Source organism: Rhinocladiella mackenziei (assembly GCF_000835555.1).
Source record: "Rhinocladiella mackenziei CBS 650.93 unplaced genomic scaffold supercont1.5, whole genome shotgun sequence".
Classification (NCBI taxonomy): Eukaryota; Fungi; Ascomycota; class Eurotiomycetes; order Chaetothyriales; family Herpotrichiellaceae; genus Rhinocladiella; species Rhinocladiella mackenziei.
This window is the reverse complement of record NW_013550600.1, coordinates 2,137,367-2,156,421: the sequence shown is the minus strand read 5'-3', so window position 1 is coordinate 2,156,421 and position 19,055 is coordinate 2,137,367. Positions and strand designations below refer to the sequence as shown.

Genomic DNA, 19,055 nt, shown 5'->3' with positions numbered 1-19,055 from the left:
GATGATCTCTATCTGTCATGTAACTCAGTGGTGTAGTATATGTGTGAAGTTCAGGGCGGCATATTTGTGGGTTTAAATGGATAAATGTAAAAGCCAACGAATGCCATTAAGGTCCGAATCTGGTCGCATCTCATTACCACTTTTTGCCATACGATCTCCTATTCATTTTGTTATGCTCCACCTCTGTCCTCGACATGAAGGAACTAGATAATCACCATGAGTGTCCCGATTAATGCATTCACACCCACTCGTTGGGTCTTTCAAGAAGTGTCCCTTAGTGTTGAAAAGGGATTTATTTCTCCTTTTCCTGAAAGACTTCATCCATGACATGCAAATGAATTATTAAAGGTCTGGTTTGGCTTCTTTTTGGTTTTTTCCCCCCCCCTTCTCCATGGGTGGAGATCCACGTGAATAGTCTCTAGGCGCTTCTTACCAGTTCTGCTATCTCTTGACGAGCCCGCCTGGTGCATTTTGCAAGATGTTAGATGCTAGGAATTCTAGCGTTTGCTTGTCCCTCTTCGAGCAATTTTTGCTTCGCGAACATTAGCGCAGGATTGGACGAAAAGGAAATATGTACCGACACGACCCTCTCCGCTACTTCCGTGTAGACAATGAGGAAGAACAGTGATGGTCCTGCAAACGTCGTCCACCACCTTGCGATTTGTTTGCGTTTTACCAGGCGTCGCCGGGAGACATTCCGCTGCTCCTGAGCAGCGAGGGTCGCGTTGCCCTTCCCACGCCCCCCCAGGATCCGCCGACCTTTTCTTTCACGGGCAATGATATCCTCAAGGGATTTAAATACGCGTATTAGCTGTGTATGAGCAAACCTGGAGCGTATGCTCTCGCTCCCGTCTATAGCGCCGTCCAGCACCTGAAAGACGGTAATAACTTAGGGATCCGAACTCGCAATGGTGCTAGGCAACCTCGTGTGCGCGAGGAATGTTATCCAGTCGTCTAGAACGATTTCCAAATTAGCGTCAAGAAAAGTTATCGCGTCGTATCTCACAAGCCTGCTTAGCAGCCCGTAGCAGCCCCGCATTGGCCCCCCCCCCCTCCGTACGGAGTCGCTTCCCTGGATTCTTAGGCTGCATGGCGTGTGAACCGTGGATCGGTGCTGCTAGCTGCTTGCGGTTCCCTTCTGGCGGGACTGGCTGTGGTGTTCTCGTTGCAGACGGCCAACCGACAGCGTCGGAGCCAAGGTCCATAGGATCTCCCATGGCCCCGAATTTACTATCCGGAGCATAAGTAGCCTCTACGGAAATGCTCTACAGGCGGCGGGCGGGGACACGGTGAGCTTTATCTAGCATGCACCCCGATTAGCGATCCGGTAGTCCATGTTCTGGGATGTAAGCGCACTCCTGGCTCCAGGCCTCCTCAAGCCCGGGGTCCCGGACCGCGGCCACGGCGTGGTGCCCGCTGAGTTCGGACGTCGCCTCCCACGGCTCCCCTGGCCTTCTCACCGTGAAGTGGTTACTGGTCCTCGCAACGCACTAGGTCGAATTTGGTGATGGCGATGAATCGCTCCCTTCGGACATCGGCATTCTCAGAGCAATAATTCAGTACGATTCCTGATGCCTAGATCTCCTATAACGTAAGGAGTGAAGGGCAGTTGGAGCTAATGAACCCCCAAAACTGCAGAATACTTTTACACATCGGTCCTGCGGTCACAATGCCTAATGAAACCTCACGGCCACTCAAGTGCCAAGCTGCTGCGGCAAGCCAAAGCTGAGTACGACTCATGCGACCACGCTATCATGATACATGCAGAGCCTCATGTTTGTGTTGCTGCGCCTGTGGAAGGGGAAGATTCGTTGTGTATCTTGAGGCCGGGTAGACGTTTCCTTGAGCCGGAGCGTCCCGCTGCCTTCCCTAAAGCCTTCGCCAGCCACTCACTAAAGTTCAGGACGCGATTGATCTACTTTTGGAGCAGAGCATAGCTCGCGCAGAAGGCGAAAGCACCGAGTCCATATTCCTTGGCCTAGATTAGGGGGCTCCACTCCTGTTATGCGCTCGGTGTGAGTTAGCCAAGGGTGTTGAAATAGCATCCGGGAAAAGCATCTCGTGGTTTAGTTCGGCTGCGCCAGCGCGTCACAGTACGCGGCGAACGGCTCAGCAAGGGGTGGTGACAATTGTACCTAATCATGGGCTCCACGAGCTGTGTGACCGAGTGAAACCTCCTACATATGAGCAGTGAAGATCACTTGATAAGCTACTAAGTAGCCTTTCGCCTGCCACGCGCCTTTAGATTTAGATCTCAGCTATTTCTGTCCTCTTCACATTCTATCCCGACTTTATATTATTCTCTATACGGCGGTTCCTGCCCTCGGACAAAAGGGATTCAATAGGTCATAAATTTCGGGAGTGCCTTCAAGGCAACCTGGCCAACGCCGACCTTCCCATCCTCAAAGAAGAAGCAACTTAGCAAGGTCGCAAGTATGACAACATCCTGGACCAGGTCAATGCGCTTCTCCAGCAGCGAACAGTTCCGTCCAAAAGCCCCTTTCCGCAACCTCGAATTCATCCGGCATCCAGAACTCGCCTCCAGTGTATTCACCAGCAATGGTGTGGATGCGGCCAAAGCCGGCACCGAAAGGCAGCGGGGTGGAGAGTTCCCAGTCGATCAAGGCGTTAACCTCGCATTTCTCGTTGATGAGCACGTTCACGCCGTTGAGATCGTAATGGGCAACCCACAGCGGGAGCTGGGCAAACTCGTCAAGCCTCTTGGCGAAGCTCTCGACAGTCGCTTTGTAGGGGAGGATATCTTCCAACGGCGACACCAAGATGGCGTCCAGGTGCGGTCGAAGCTTGGTTTCGACAGCCTCATAGCTGTTGTCGCGAGGAAGCCCTTTGAAAAGACGCGGCCCAATGACTTGTTGACGGCAATACGCCCTTCGGCTCCCTTCCCTGCGATTCCACGCTGCCACATCTTGAGGGCGAGGGAATAAGCCCAGGCACCCGCGCTCTCTAACTCTTCATTGCCGAGAGCTTTAGCGTCCGGGACAAATGAACCTAGCGCCACCTTGGCAATCTTGAACGCGTCGACGTCGAGCGGTTCGGTACGAAATTGCACAACCACCTTACGGCCGTCAGCGAGGGTAACGAACAGTGTCCTGCTGAACATTCCCTGCATGGGAGGCTTGTCGATGCACGTCGCAGCACTGTTCAGATGCTTGGCGACCAGCTTCTTTGCCAAAATGGAGGTGTACACTAGGGGCCGCGGACAGGATATTCCGTGGGGTAAAAGCGTAGCTTTCATCATCTTGACCGGGAGCAGGCTGCACGTGAATCGGTCTAATGTTGCTCCGGGGGTTATTTGGCTAAACTTTACGAACGTGATCCCTAAAGCTTTAACTAAATCCCACCTATACTTTCAGGCTGACTTAGGCCTTTGGCGCCGGGAGTCGCAAACCGATAGTCACGTGCGTCAACCCCCACCGACGAAAATTACGACCCGCCCAGAGCCAATCATTTCCAGCGGGCCATGCTAGTCAAGTGTGAACATCGGCGCGATGCCCGATCCAAGGACGACCTGATCTTTTACTTCCACTACGTCCGAATAGAGCACTTATAGGCTTCTTCTGCAACACATGTCTTACAGCGTGACAGAACTCACGCTCAACACGCCCTTGGCGCGGACAAGTTCCAACTTAACTGCCTCACCGACCTCCTTATCGACGCCGAGAATCATGAGGGCCTCTGTTGTTTCTTTGGGCTGTGGAGGCAGTGATGGTGAAGCCACCATCATATCCTTTTTGGTGGAAGGAGCTACCATCAGAGGGGAAAATGTGACTGGTGCTACGCTCATAAAGTTGATATTCACGCCTTCGCGACCGAGGATGCTACCGACTACGCCGATCTTGCCGGGCTCGTCGTAATTGTGGCAGATAAGCAGTGTGCCATCGGGAACGAAGGAAGTTGCAAAACGGTCCACGCGCGAGATGATGGGGTGGTTGTCGCTGCAATAGCCAGCGATGACGTGTTGTTGGTTTTGGTTCTGGTATTGGCTACCTTCTTGATCTGATTCAACGGTATGCCGACTCAGCGACGATGCGCGGCTGGCGGGACGAGCGACGAGGGTGACAAGACTGCTGTAAGAGTGAGAGCTGGGGTCGCGGGACTTTTGCTCGTTGACGAAGATGCCGCGTTCCTTGGCAACCATCTCTGCGTTGACGATGTTGACGTTGAAGCCCTCGGCGTCGGAAATGGGTGAGGTGAGGCCCTTGATCAAGGCCGCGAATAGGGGCTTGGTGCTTGACATTTGAGCGATCTCGCCTTCGTAGATGAGGTCGAAGGTGTTCATGTTCCGCAGGACAGGCTGTTTTGGCGAGGTGAAGTGTTGTGTATATAGCGAACCCATTTTCTCGACAAGGCGGACAAATGGCTGTAATGTCTTGTATTCGGCCGGGAGGATGATGGGAGCATTGACGGCACTGCGCGGTAGATCGCCGGCGAGGATCTGGAGGACTTGTTCACAAACGTCGATTGACACGTTTTCTTGTGCTTCGACGGTCGAGGCGCCGAGATGGGGTGTGGCAATGCATTTTGGATGCTGGACAAGTTTGGTAGCGGGAGAGTCGGGGAATTTAGCTGGCGGTTCGCTGGTGAAAACGTCAATTGCAGCGCCAGCGATGTGGCCGGATTCGAGGGCCGCCAGCAAAGCTTCTTCGTCAATGATGCCGCCTCGAGCGACGTTGAGGATATGAGCCCCGCGTTTCATTTGGTTCAATTCGGACGTGGAGAGCATGCCACGAGTCGATGCCAGCATGGGAGTGTGGATGGTGAGGAAATCGGCGACAGGGAGAAGTTGGGATAAGGATTCGACGAGCTGAACATTGGCAGCGGCCGCAACGGATTGAGATGCATAGGGATCGGCGGCAACGACGTTCATCCCCAGGCCACGAGCCATGCGAGCCACAATCAGTCCGACTAAACCCAGCGTGGTGAGACCATCAAGACTAAATGGAGACAGCTTTGTGGTGACGAATGGGACGTACCTTTGCCCAAACCTACCACGCCCAGGGTCTTCCCTTTGACCTCGACACCAACAAGCCTACTTCTCTCCCACTTACCAGCTTTCAAACTGGCACAAGCATCGGGGACATTTCTGGCCATGCTCATCAACAGGGCTATTGTATGCTCCGCTGCGGCCTGAATGTTGCCACTGGGACTGTTGACGACAATGATACCCAGCTTGGTGGCAGCGGGAACGTCGACATTATCGACACCCACTCCGGCACGGGCGACGACCTTGAGTTTCCGGGCCGCATTGAGCAGGGCAGCGGTTACTTTTGTCTCAGAACGGACAAGGAGCGCGTCGTAGTCTGGGATTACTTCGATGAGCTGTTCAGGGGTCAGACCCCGTTTCTCGTCGACCTGTAATGTTTTTTGTAGTAGTGCCAGACCATCCGGGGCAATATTCTCGGGACACAAGACTCGAGCTTGTCCTATGTGACAGTTGGAAGTATCCATTGTGTAAAAGGGGGAGAGGTTTGGGAATGATGACTTCAGAGATTTTGAATAACAGGAGTGGCAGTACGTCGTGTCACGAATGGAAGGGGGGAAAAAAGAGTCTGACATAGAAAGACTTACTTGACGTGAATGAAGTCCAAGGATCGGTAAGGAAAGCAGGAAGAAGAAAGGGAAACAGCGAGAAAAGCTCATAAAAGACCAATTGAGGATGACTTTCCTTATTTTCGAGCTTTTCGTTGTCAAAATAATTTATGCAATGAGCCCACATTGTGCGAGAGACGAACAGCTGCAAAACTTGACCTTTTCGGTTGGCCGAATTTTGTGCGTCACCGTCATCGTCCGAAATTGCAGAAAGGTGGGGGGAGCAAGTCGGTGCTTTTTGCCCCACGATTCTCCCCGTGAGAAATTTGGTGCCAATCCGGGGGAATTCGAGGGGATATCGCAAACAGTGCAAACAGTGCAAACAACGCAGATAGAAGAAACCCAAAATCCCACCGGACGGGTTTCAGTATTCCAATGCTTCTTCGAACAATCCGCGTAGTTGTTCTCGTTCCTCGTTCTCTTCTTCGCTCAAATTGGGTGCCAGCATCAGGACTCTCCTTTGAGGCAGAGTACCTTCCACCAGATCATCAATACTTTCCCGTGTAAACCCTAACGACTTCAAGCCTCGAGGCTGGTCTCCAAGCTTGATCAGGAATTCGGCCAGGGCTTCGCTCAGAACTTCGCCTGCACTTTCTTTCTTGACGTTCGAGACGTCTTTACCAAAAGCTTCTGCTGCCGCCAGATGACGTTCAGGATTGCTGGAAGCGGTAAACCTGAACACCGCTGGAGCAGTGACTGCGACGCTCACGCCATGGGGAATGATGGGGTCCTCAACCACGTATCCCGCATGTTTATAGCCCGGATTTTGTCCGCTAATGGGATAACTCATTCCATGACATAGATGTACACCTGCATTACCAAATCCAACTCCGGCCAATGTGGCAGCCAAGAGCATCTCACTCTGAGCCTCCAGGTCCTCTGGATCTTGGGCCGCTCGCGGCAAGTATTTGACTGTCGACTTGAGAGCCTTCAATGAGAAGATATCCGAGATAGGATTGGCACCTTGATACGCGGGGCGATTGATTGGGTTTGGAGGCCGCGGAGATCTTTCGTGGTATGGGATAGCCGTCCAGGACTCCAGTGAATGGCACAATACATCCAACCCCGAGGAAGCGTGAACGGCCGATGGCATTGTGCGGGTGTTGATGGGATCGCAGATACCCAAGGTCGGTTTCAAATTACGGTGGGCAATCCCGGTCTTCGCGCGTTTCTCGACCAAGTCGAAAATGGCCGTTCCCGTCGTTTCCGAGCCCGTTCCGGCCGTCGTAGGAACCGCCACAAGGGGCTTGAGTGGCTTGGTGATAGGCAAGCCTTTTCCCAGGGGAGCATTAACAAAATCCAAGAAATCTGCATCGGGGAAGCAGGTATACAGATTCATCAGTTTGGCCGTGTCAATGACGGATCCTCCTCCGACGGCCAAGAAGGCGTCCGGCCGATACGGCTTTGCAAAAGCAATGGCATCCTTGACTGAGCTGTCTTTGGGTTCAATCCGACATCTGTCGTAGACGGTGAATTCAATGCCTTCTTTGGTCAATCCTTCCACCACCTGTTTCATGGCGTCCAACTTTGCGACGTTGCCATCTGTCACAACACAAACCCGTTTGGCACCCATATTTTTGAAGTCCATACCCACCTCCTTTGTGCATCCGGGTCCAAATCGGATCGAACTAGCAGCCATCTCAAACGCATAATCCTTAGATCGCGAGGGATCAACGGGGGTAGCCAATCGCCTTCGGGCTTCACCGAAGACGGCGGGAGCATGATGATGGCTGGGATTCGAGTGACAAGGGCAATTTGGAGGATGATTGTACTGAATGGCGTGTAGCAAAGAGGTTGAACGCTGAGCAGCCGTCCTGGCGACTCGGACCGCGGGTGAAAGGGACATGGTTGAAGATGAACAAGGACGATATGCCCGGTGACCGCAATTTCGTGTGTGTAGAGGAAATGACCTCGGTCACTCGATCGAAACGCGCCTACCTCTCACGATTGCATTGTATTGAGATAGAGACCAGAAAGATATATTAAATCCATGACGACCGTGATGGAAGTCCCACTTTCGGAACAACCCCATAAAGTCATCATAGGCTGGAGAGTGGAGGAGACCGAGGTTGATTGTGGAGAGAGCTCCGGAGCTCGAATCAGCCATAGCTTTGGAACCTAGAAAAGTGGTGACAGGCATCATCTTCCACCGGAAATGCGAACGATGGATGAAACTCTAGGTAAGGGGAAGAAGTCCGCACCCGAGCAGTCGCCAGAACGCCTGCGTTCCCCCCCCCCTCCACCTTATGTCATGCATGTCCATCTTTCCGTCACCAAAAAGTTGCCAGGCTAAATTCGAGCATCCAAATAATGCTGTCGAAACAATTAATGGTCCAACTCTGAAACACTCCTTCTCTCCAAGCACCTCTGGTGATCGATGCCCTTCTCGCGGATCGCCACTCAATCTCGACTGCAACAGATAGCAAGCCATCTACGATTCCCATCCGTGTTCAAACCACACCCCTCTCCGGCCACTCGGCGTTCTCCTCCATCGCAGACATACGCAACCATGACGGACCATTCGAAATGGAAGTTCAACCACACAATGCTGAGGGTGAAAGATCCTCAGAAATCTCTTGAATACTATAAACTTCTCGGGCTGAGTCTCGTCAACGAGCTCAGGTTCCCAGACAACAAATTCGATCTATATTTTCTGGGTAAGGATGTAGCCTCAAAACCTGCCAAATGAAGACTGGAGACTTACCAGAAGGATTCCGGCGTAGCCTACGATAGCCCCTCGTCCGCCTCCTCCGGAGCCCATTGGACCGACCGCGAAGGTGTCCTTGAACTGACACACAATTACGGCACCGAATCTGACGACTCATTCAGCATCAACAACGGCAACAAAGAGCCGCACAAGGGTTTTGGGCACATCTGTGTCAGTGTGGACAATATCCAGGCGGCATGCCGACGTATCGAAGATGCCGGGTACCAGTTTCAGAAAAAGCTGACCGATGGACGAATGCGAAGTATTGCTTTTGCTCTCGATCCTGACGGATACTGGGTTGAGATCATCGGGCAAAAGCCGGTGGATGAGACCAAAGACATTACCACCACAGACACTTCGTCCTATCGATTCAACCACAGCATGATTCGGGTGAAGGACCCAGGAAAAAGCTTGACGTTTTACCAGGAAGTGATGGGCATGAGTCTGATGCGGACTTCTGAGCAGAAAGAGGCCGGTTTCACCTTGTACTTCCTCGGTTACCCAGGCACATATGCAATCCCCAAGCCCGAAGACACTCCGAACGGAGTGAACCCTCTGGCCGGCAAGGAAGGGCTCCTGGAGTTGACGTGGAACTATGGCACGGAGAAAGAGGATGGCAAGGTGTACCACAATGGCAATGACCAGCCGCAAGGGTTCGGGCATATCTGCATTAGCGTTGACGACCTTGACAAGGCGTGTCAATTCATGGAGGAGAAAAAGGTGAATTGGAAGAAGCGTTTAACCGATGGTAGGATGAAGAATGTTGCTTTTGTACTCGACCCAGACGATTACTGGGTTGAAATCATCCAGAACGAAACGTTAAAGAAGACGACTAATTGGTGAAGAATCGAGTCCGAAGATATGAATCCGAGCCCCCGGAGAAGGGGGGGAAACTGCCGGTAACGGCATCTTTGTATGTCCTGCGCCCGGCGATAACCATCACTGAAGACCAAAGGCGGGAGTGCATTTTGTCTCGAACTTCATTTCGGCTCCTTCTTGTGTCAATTGTTGATCATTCCAGCCCCATGGACCCTTCATGTCATTTTGCCTGCTCGTTTTCCCTCGTTTCCTCCCCTTCACTTCTTTCTCGTGTAGTCTGCTTGAATTCTTGGGCGAAAACCGCCGTGCTTCTCCCGTATCGCGTATCCTTACGCACGGAAAGCTTTGTCCTCAATAAAGCACAGCACCACACATTGGGCCGCATATCTCGATTCTTAGGAAAATCGGCAGGGCATTCATGCATACGGAAATCTCCACAGCATCATCCAACTTCTGTTTGGATTAGTCTCAAAACCTGGGCTCGATCGATCAGCAGACGACAGATTTACTACGGATAGTACCTGGGCGTTTGAGAGTTTGACACCTTTTTCAAGCGACCCTGATCGAGCGCGTTCGATCTCGAAATAAATTTATCATCGGTTTTTGGAACCTATGGACCAATGGGCGTTCGACAAACTCTCTCTTGGAGTCCTTACATCTTTTGCCAGTGCCGGGTCGGGTATCGAGACAAAGAAAAACAAAAGACGTACGAGACATGCGAACAGCCTCTGCGTTTCGTTTGTCCGATGGATGATTATGATCAGGTCGTCTACAGAAAAATGAACTACAAGCCCAAGTCCCATCTTTCCCATGGAGGCCTTATTTTTGCTTGCATGCATTTCCGTATCCGGTTCGATCAGTAGGGTTGGGTCACAAAGACAAATATCACGAAGGACCGAATCCAGTCCTCCACGATCTACATTGCCACCAGAAAGTTCTCACTTCGATTCGGCCATTTGATCGCAACTGGTAATCAATGCTTCTTCCTTATTGTTACGCACGTTTTGTCGACTGCCAATCTGAGACCGTGAGGCACTGCCATTTTCCGGGGGATTGGCTGAGTGTGCCAAAACGTTGTTGTACTGGATTTGGCCCTCTCCTTGTCCCTGACTCAGATATCATTGGCGACGTCGAATCAGTAAGAAATTAAGACAAGAGGTCTGAGGCCAGGCAAATGGTTTAGGACGTACCCGCCCCTACAAGTAAGGGAAGGAGAAGGGGAGACATCATTCCGTCCTCCGATTCATAGCCCACAGGATCACCGCACTAATACGATTGCCTAGGATTTTGTGATGCGGTCTATTTCCTCATCGGGTACTCGATGAATCCTGAATCTCGCGGCCTCCGAAGTGGCCTCGTCCTCCCGTTGCAAGGTTGCTCGCGAGAAGTGTCTCCATATTAAGACAAGGTATGTGCATTCATCCGAGACAAGCATTTTCCACACTCACCCGTTTGATGGATCATGCCATGCTTCCTAAATTGGTAGTAGCTTTACGTCGCTGGTTCATGAAGTTGTATTGAATCGACCAACAAGGCAGGCAAATTGCTTCATTCAGTTAATTGAACAGAATAATGTCAGCTGTTCACATTTCAGAGACATCGGACTGTCACGTCGTGTCGGGGCCCTATGTGGCTCAGCTTGTTTTCCCGCCCTGCGTCAAACTTTCTTCTGGATTGAGGAGTCCAGCTGAAAAGATTCTCCGTTGAGTGCGGACACCCATGGTATCAGACATGCTTGATCTTTTGCTCTGTTTTGTTATTACAGGGCCGTCAGGCGAATCGACATTTTTGACCCTTGACGAATAACTGCCATGGGAAGCTCCAGGCCTTCGGTCCCCTACACACTAAACGCCTTTTTCCGACGGATCCTCCAACACTTCGGCAAGAACAATCAATTATTTGCTACCGAACATGAGAAGTCTCATCGAACCAAAATGCACAGGACCTGCAGCGTCGTAATACAAAACTTCCATCCAAGCCAACGGGTTGCAGGAGACCATTCCCGGGGTCCGGTCAGAATTTGATTGACGAGGAAGAATGCCACATTTTTCTGTAGTCACCTCTCGATGCAACTCAGAAGTACAGGAAGCAATTGCTAGATGAGAAAGACGTGCTTCACATATTTTACCTTGCAAGAGACCTCAACTCTTGGAGGCGCACCATTAAAAGAATCATTATTCTCATTGAGCAGGATCCCTATCTTTCGAGACGACAGTCCTCTTCAACAACGTTACTTCGTGTAACTGTTCCCTTCGGTTTCGAAGTTGTCGAAGAAAGCTTCTTGTTTGGACCAACGTCACAGCTTGTTCGATTTATTGACAATCTGAAAGCTTTGATGCTGTTATTTTGTCAACAGATGGCCCCTTCGCAGTGAGGAATCCAAAGTCACACCCGAGGTGAGACTGATTGACTTCTCGTTCGTAGAGACCTCGATATCCCCTGCGACCAACTCGGTCCAGCCACGGTTCCTTCTCAGCTTTTCCTGGAGGGGAAATCACCCAAGACGTATTCTTTCGCTCGGCAATTCTTCTGTTGATTTCCTGCTCCTCGACATCTAGAAAGAGCTTGCGGTTCTCAACGTCACACACAATCTTGTCTCCCATCTGTACGACCCCAAAGACTGAATCGAGGTCGGCAGACTCGGGTGATATATGCAAGACTATGGTACCTCCAGCAGTGCCGCTCATTCGGCCATCGCTGATTCGCAGCATGTCCGTGACACCTTTTCTGCCCAATTTTTGGGGTATGGGGATTAAACCAGCTTCAGGCATTCCTGGATTGCCTACTGGACCTACGCTCTTGAGGATAAGCACTGAGTCTTCGCCAACGGCAAGTTCTGCCGCGTCAATCCGCCGGGCCATGTCAGCGGTGTTCTCGAACACACATGCCGAACCACGGTGATGCAGGAGTTTTCGATTTTTTGAGGCTGATGCTTTCATGACGGCTCCGTTGGGACAGATGTTGCCGTAAAGAACCACCAAGCTTGAATTTGGGTAGAGGGGCTCTTGTAGAGATCGGATGATTCGTCGGGAGTAGGGCAATAATTTGAAAGGAGTCCTGTCTAGCACCTCGCCCAGAGTTTGACCCGTATAGGTTCTCGCATGGAGATGTAGTAATGGTCTCAGCGTATGCATCAATGCCAACATTCCCCCCGCATTGTGGAAGTCTGTCATGTAATTATCCCCGCTAGGCTTAAGGTCCACCAGTAATGGAGTTTTCCTTCCGATTTCATCAAATGTTTTCAGATCAATGGTGCCCGCCACTTTTGGGTGTCTGTTGATGATGGCCATCAGGTGGACGATGGCATTCGTGCTTCCGCCTATGGCCTGAAGGACGGTGATCGCGTTCAAAAAGCTCTCGCGCGTCAATAGGTCCTGCGGTCTCATTTGATCCATCTTCAGCATCCTCACGGCATCCCCCCCTGCTTGCTCCGCGACTCTCAATCTCGCCGAACTCACGGCCGCTGCTGTAGCGCCGGCACGTAGATCAAGCAGACCCAGCCCAGCAGTCACGCACGCCATTGTTGAAGCTGTGCCCATGACTCCACACGTACCGCCCGTGGGTGCCAATTCTTCATTGACGGACATGATATCCTCGACATCGACGTCACCCGCACGATACTTCGCCCAATAGCTCCTGCAGTCTGTACAGGCACCGACCCGGAGTCCTTCGACGGACCCAGGCATCATCGGCCCCGTAATGAGCGGGATGACCGGCTTGTTCGCACTGATTCCGCCCATTAGTTGGGCAGGCACAGTCTTGTCACAGCCTCCGATCATCACGACCGCATCGATCGGCTGCGCCTTGATCGTCTCCTCTGTATCCATACTCATCAGGTTGCGTAGGTACATACTTGTCGGGCTCGCGAAGCTCTCGTGGATACTGATCGTGGGGAAATCCACCGGTAGGCCGCCTGAGGTGAGCACGCCGCGTCTTACAGCTTCGATCAGCTGTGGCACGTTTGAGTGGCATGGGTTGAAGGACGAGTACGTGTTGATTATACCCACGATGGGTCGGGACAGGGCCGTGTCTGAGTATCCCAGCGCTTTGATGAAGACTTTGCGCAGGAACAGGGAGAAGTGTGCATCACCGTAGCTCGTGAGGCCAGACCGGAGGCCAGAGGTAGATGTGATGGGTTGGGAGAGGTTGTAGTCCTGGGATGTCGACGTCGTATTGTCCTCCAAGTTCTGAGGAGCTGGTGTTGATGTGCTGTTAGGTTCCATGTTCAATGAGGTGTTGTCGAGGAAGGTACGTGACAGATTCCTGGATTACAAAGGACTTGCAGCGGACTAGCCAAGGTCTCGACGACAAAAGTATGGATGAAGAAGAGAAAGTGCTATATTGGTCCCAATGGTCATCATGTTGGAGGCAGTTGTGGACGGAGGAATGCCGGTCGGTGATGTACGGAGTAGGGGAACAAAGAACATCGGGCGGGGAAGGGTTTCGCAAAGCAATACGTCACATTGGGTTATCGATAAGATGAGCCCCACAATCAAAGAGAAATCAAAAACTGTAAAAAAAAACGGTAGGACCTAGATCCAACATTCGGAGTCGAGCCGCTACAGAAATGTCAGTACAAATTACTATACAGAAGAACTCAGGCGCTTTACGATGCGGGACAGCAGAGACTGTCAGTATTTCAAGTTGACTTGAAAGCATCGAAGAAATTACCTCGAACCCGCAACCTTGAGGTTAAGAGCCACACGCTCTACCGATCTGGAGATAAATATTAGTTGGGGTATCTCGAGGTACGACACAGATTTGCACATACTGAGCTAACCCGGCAGGTTGGGTGATTGTTGGAACAAAATTCACGAATTAAATAAATAACTTTCCAAAATCCAAGCCCTCCTTAAGCGCCTTGGCGAAGTTGGGGGACGGTTCTTGGTACAATGACGTGATGGATGCAAGCAAGCTCAGCTTTCGCAACCGAGCCGCATGATAAAGCTAAGGAATTTTTCACGAACGAACAGTCTACAATAGAGATCAGGGACGAGGGTGGATGTAGGAATTTGTGCAGGCATGATGCTCTTAGGTAGGCGGGCAAATGCCACAATAGTGTTCCAGTATCGAGACGAACGAATGAAGATGAATATTGGCCACATTCCAAGGACATGCGATGTGATGGTGCAGTCACGCCGCTAGGAAATACAATTACAGTCTCGGGTCTTTGATGAGTGATGATGAATTGATTTCACCAAGCACTCCGAGGTTGAATAAAATGTCTCAATCAAGGACAGCGTTTCATGTCGTTTGGCTGAAGAGGAGGCATTTGCTTCTTGAGTTCTCTTTCCCCCGATCTTTTCTATTGGCCATGGTAGAAGCTCTTCCACTTTTTCTTCTCCAATCCTCGTACAAGCTCGGCCACTGCCCTGACAATTTGGGACCTAACTCCATGTAACTACCAAGCATTGTCTAAAGTGTATAGTGTAACTCCATACGTACGCCAGGACAGTCAGTGTTGCCGGATGGCGCTCTTTCAAAAGTGTATGGTACTGCGCGTCGACAAACACCGGCCATGCAATGGCGCCTGGAACATCGCGACCCGGCCTTTCCAAACATTGGAACCTGAACAGGAGCCCAGGAGTTGTTGACTTCCAGCTGTGGTCATCTTCTTGAGTCGCACCTCATAGCTTATCGGGTGATAGTCAGAAAGCCAACCGTGCTTGTCAGGATATCATAGCGGTTCGAGATTTGCCTTGAAGGCGCAGTCGTTGCTTCGTAATGCTACGACTCTAGCACCAATTAAAAGGATGAAGATTGAAGACCAAAGAGGCCATGGCAGCGTCGTGATGCATCAATTCCAGATCGTCCTTTTCTAAAGTTGGGTGACTGTAGAATGATGATCGCTTTCAATAGCGGTTCAAGCAGGCTGGTGGGCCCCAGGTTTGTTTGAAAGTACAATGGTGAACGTGGTGGAAATATCGTATTTCATATACTGCATGTTTGAGTGCACTATTGTAGACTTTTCTCCATCCATAGTCTGTTCTCAGCCACATTACATGGGAATTTCTCTCGCGGAATTACCTCACCATTTTATATGATCTGGAGATGCAGCAGTGGAATAAAGACAGCCGGGGACCGGATGGCCTTGGTTGGAGCGGAGATCGAGGGCGAGACGGAGGCGGCGCGCAATTGAATCAGTTCGTAGAAAGGGACAGGATGGTGATCGACAAACGTCTTCCCTCACACAGCGTGAATTTATGCCATGAGCAATCCTGCGGGCGGGAAGAATGTTACTTTCCCTTCCCCAAATTTAACCCCTACTTTCCACACTCAAGCAGTTTCCCTTCTCAATGCCGAACTCACCCTCAGGTCCTCGGGGGTATTTGCTGACACATCAACCGTCGTTCTTTTTCGATCATTGCTCAGCCTCTGCACTCGCTCAGCAGTGGCCTCAGTCACATCGTCATCGCTCTCCTGTGTCTCTAGGCTTCCTTTCTTGTCCGAGTCCACGGTCATAGCATACAAGTCTTGCATGTCCCAGAGTTGGAGAATTTTTTGTTCAAAGGATCTCATCTCGTCTTCCATCAAAGATACTTTGTGTCTCTCACTCACCCATTGAACAGCGGTCAGTCTGCCCGGGCCTTGGGGTAACGGTAGGTGCGTTTTGTTTTCGGCATCGTGTACAATAGGACTGTCTGGTTCAGTCATCACTGCTTTCATCGTAAAATCGACAAGACCAGCTTTGTCATAGTTGTCGATATTCTGAGACATGCGTTGGCGAGCAGTCCAGTGAATTGTTTCGTAAGTGTTTCTAAGACGATTTGGTGTTGGTTCGCGGCTGACAGGATCCAACGATGTGAACGTCCCCGGGACGCGGTAGTAAGAACCACCGAGGAGAAATAGGCCCCTCATGGAATTGTGGATTCGACCTGCACCATGTAAGTGGTTGTGCGACGTGGGTTGGTGGATGATACATACCAATGAAGCTTGGAGAAGGCCCCTTTCCTCTCATGAACTGCCCGACTGCCAGAGGATCAAAATTGAGAAGGCCATCAAGCTGGCTCAGCATCCAGGCCAGAGGAACTCGAGCAGCCTCATCGTCTTTGAGCCCGCCGCCAACATCTGAGTGAGAACCCGGAAACCAACATTGCTTCAGCACTTTAGGAAATATCTGACCATCGGGCTTCTCCCAGAGAGTGGGCTTGAACTGTCTTCGGCGCTCGTCAAGCGCGAGGGCTTGGAAGGCGTATTCGACATGCGGGAGGACTTTGGTGTTAACAAAAGCCAGTCGCTTGGATACGGGCTGTGGAAGGAAAAAGGGGCGTGGCAGGCCCAGCGAGCCCACAGTATCCCAAACAGCGCAGACTTTGATGGGGATGGAAGGCCGAGTCCATTCTTTGTGCAGGAGATTTCGGAAGTAGTCTTTGACTTCTCGGTCGTCATCGAGAGCTCCCTGGACTTTCTCCTTCTCGTTTTGTCTCTCCCATTGCTCGAAAATGGAACCCAGTTGGACCAAGCCACGGTGATTGAGCAAACCCATGGTCCAAATCAAATGTGCTATACTTCGGGCGGTGAAAGCGCCTCGCGAAAAGCCAAAGAGAAATATTTCATCTCCATGCTGATAATTGAGGCAGATGAACTGATATGCCTGCATGATGTTCTCACGGACTCCTGTTCGGGTTGTCAGTTCGATGTGGACCAAGCCCGTGGGTACAAAAATTCCTCTCACCTCTGCCAGTAGCTCCTTCAATGGCGTTTTCAATGGGACCAAAGATCCGACCGGCGACTGAACCGATGCCATGTTGATAGTACACAATCTGTTTTATCTGGACCTTCTCTTCGCCTTGCATGACCTCAGCCTCGGCGTCGATGCACCGGGCGAGCTTTGCAACATTCGTAGGGACTTGGCCGACTCCATCGCTGTTATTCCAAGTCCCGTCGCAGCATACGATGATTCTTTTATGGGGCATTGTGATAGTGTCGAGTTTCGTTGAATATCCATGATCCAAAGTTCGTATCACATTAAGAAATAAGTGAACGAACAAGTTGTGAGATATTTGATGAGGCTACCTCAGGAAGTTCAGGCCCCCAAGCTGGTAAGGCTGTTTCATTCCTGATTGACAAGCCAAGCCTGCATTGCCACCTGGAAGAGGCTGAGTAAGCCCAATTTATTATGTGGGCAATAATAGCATCACCATCATTCTCCTGGACTGAGACAGAAATCTAACCAAGGACGCTAGAATGAAAACAATTTTTCTTTGGATGACCCCCGCCTGATTTTGATTCTCTGGGATGAGAAAAAGAACGGCTTCGAAGTTAGCGCCAATGGAGCTTAAAGAGGACAGTTTGCATGAATAAAGGCTCGAGGCTCATCCCTAAAATTTACTTAAGGCTCTAGTCTGAACAGCCTTGGGACATACTCCCTGATCTTCCCCACCTCCTCGTTTCCGAAGCCAGTTGGCGGCGAAAAGTGGCCCCCAACCTTTGATTTGACTTGTGCAGGAACAAATCGACTTCTACAAACGTGTGTCAAGAGAACTATCTGGCTTTTAGAATAGCGGAAGAAATTCTCATCTACACCCTGTTAAGTACACATATAGGTTGAGACCCTTCTCAGCCACCTTTCAACGCTGTTATTCCTGTTTCATCAGGGGCACTTGTGAGCGCGAACCAGGTGGGACCTGATCTCATGACCGAGAAAATCTTAGGTGGATGGTACGGGAGGCTGAATCGAGTCAAAGGCCATCAAGTCCACATTGTTGTCAGTTTGGTGATGTGACCCGCCGCCACAGCCTTGCCAAGAGGACGAGAATGCATTGCCCCTTCACGCTGACCACCACCCGCTCGATAGGCTTCAATTTCTTTCAACTTTCCGCTGGCTATCCCAAAGCTCATCTTCGATCCTGTGAAAGAATATGTTTGACTACCCGAAACAACACCGGCTATGAAGTCGCCTCCTATCGTGATATCCAAACAAAATATTCGCTTCAATCCTTATGCCCAAAGGCCGATACCTACACTGATTCGATAGGGAGATGATATGTGTTTCTCGCAAAAACAGGGTAAGCACGGCCTCTGAGACCTTGCGGCCTTTGTACATCGCTGTTGCTGTTTGCCTCTACGCACTCGGATCCAACTTGTTCCAGTACCGTCCTGAGCCCGCTACCCTATGCAATGCTCCCAGGACTGGAAGTTGTGGACCCAGCCCTTTGAGGTCATTGTACGTTTCTTGCAGTCACGATTCAGCAGCATTGCCGAAATGATACCCTCCAATGAAGGCATAGAAGCCTTCGGGTTGGACCACAGAAGACGATGCGGAGTCAGAGAAGCTCTTCAATACATATCTGGCGATGTTGATGGTTCGGACATGTGAGCAACCGGTCAAGATGACATGGACCTTTGCCTGTGGTGGAGGCGCGAGCTCAGGCTGAATGAAAAAATGGAGTCCTTCGCGAGAATGGAAATGGGCGGAACAAAACGCTTTGCAACAATTACCTTTCAAGCGACAAACCACTACTCTCTCCATTCTCTCCCCATCCTGAACCCATTCCCCTTCTTCCCTTAATTCCACCTAGAATACCAGTTTCATACGCCATGAGTCGAGGAATTTGCCGGGTCACGCCGAAGAAGCCGTCGAGCACGGTACGGATGTCAGATTTCGACAACTTCCGTACCTGCCATTGCGAGTTCGTCACCGGTAGGATCAGCCTCAAGACAGATTGGACCAAAGTGAGTTCGAATACCACAATGTAGAGGACGACCGGGTGGAAATCGACCTTTGGCTTAGAAGATTGAGATCGCCCCGAATGGATCATTTCAATAACTTGGTGAGTCCTCCAGAATGGTCTCTGATGCCAGTAAGACAAGACAATATGCTCTACGTCACCGATCATGGTGCTGTTTCCATTGTCGATATTCAAGCGGAGTCTCTTGACATTTCTCTCAAATGCTTCTCCTTCCGGGCCGGATGAAA

The 19,055-nt window shown here is 51.0% G+C and overlaps 6 protein-coding genes across 6 annotated transcripts; 1 reads left to right on the top strand and 5 right to left on the bottom strand.

Moving 5' to 3' along the window:
- Positions 1-2,456: 2,456 nt before the first annotated feature.
- On the bottom strand, positions 2,457-3,259 carry Z518_07257 (uncharacterized protein; the record flags this gene model as incomplete). Its single annotated transcript, XM_013415386.1, has 2 exons — positions 2,457-2,826; positions 2,871-3,259. The coding sequence occupies 2 exons, from the start codon at positions 3,257-3,259 to the stop codon at positions 2,457-2,459; spliced, it is 759 nt and encodes a 252-aa protein (XP_013270840.1).
- A 333-nt stretch (positions 3,260-3,592) lies between these two features.
- Positions 3,593-5,469, bottom strand: Z518_07256 (phosphoglycerate dehydrogenase; the record flags this gene model as incomplete). Its single annotated transcript, XM_013415385.1, has 2 exons — positions 3,593-4,926; positions 4,995-5,469. 2 exons carry the CDS (start codon positions 5,467-5,469, stop codon positions 3,593-3,595), a joined length of 1,809 nt encoding a protein of 602 aa, XP_013270839.1.
- A 505-nt stretch (positions 5,470-5,974) lies between these two features.
- Z518_07255 (uncharacterized protein) lies at positions 5,975-7,456 on the bottom strand (the record flags this gene model as incomplete). Its single annotated transcript, XM_013415384.1, has 1 exon — positions 5,975-7,456. One exon carries the CDS (start codon positions 7,454-7,456, stop codon positions 5,975-5,977), a length of 1,482 nt encoding a protein of 493 aa, XP_013270838.1.
- Positions 7,457-8,119: 663 nt separating this feature from the next.
- Positions 8,120-9,160, top strand: Z518_07254 (lactoylglutathione lyase; the record flags this gene model as incomplete). The annotated part of the gene is made up of 2 exons (XM_013415383.1): positions 8,120-8,267; positions 8,334-9,160. 2 exons carry the CDS (start codon positions 8,120-8,122, stop codon positions 9,158-9,160), a joined length of 975 nt encoding a protein of 324 aa, XP_013270837.1.
- Positions 9,161-11,448: 2,288 nt separating this feature from the next.
- On the bottom strand, positions 11,449-13,359 carry Z518_07253 (dihydroxy-acid dehydratase; the record flags this gene model as incomplete). The annotated part of the gene is made up of 1 exon (XM_013415382.1): positions 11,449-13,359. One exon carries the CDS (start codon positions 13,357-13,359, stop codon positions 11,449-11,451), a length of 1,911 nt encoding a protein of 636 aa, XP_013270836.1.
- Positions 13,360-15,412: 2,053 nt separating this feature from the next.
- Z518_07252 (uncharacterized protein) lies at positions 15,413-17,052 on the bottom strand (the record flags this gene model as incomplete). The annotated part of the gene is made up of 3 exons (XM_013415381.1): positions 15,413-16,011; positions 16,061-16,753; positions 16,812-17,052. 3 exons carry the CDS (start codon positions 17,050-17,052, stop codon positions 15,413-15,415), a joined length of 1,533 nt encoding a protein of 510 aa, XP_013270835.1.
- Positions 17,053-19,055: the final 2,003 nt, after the last annotated feature.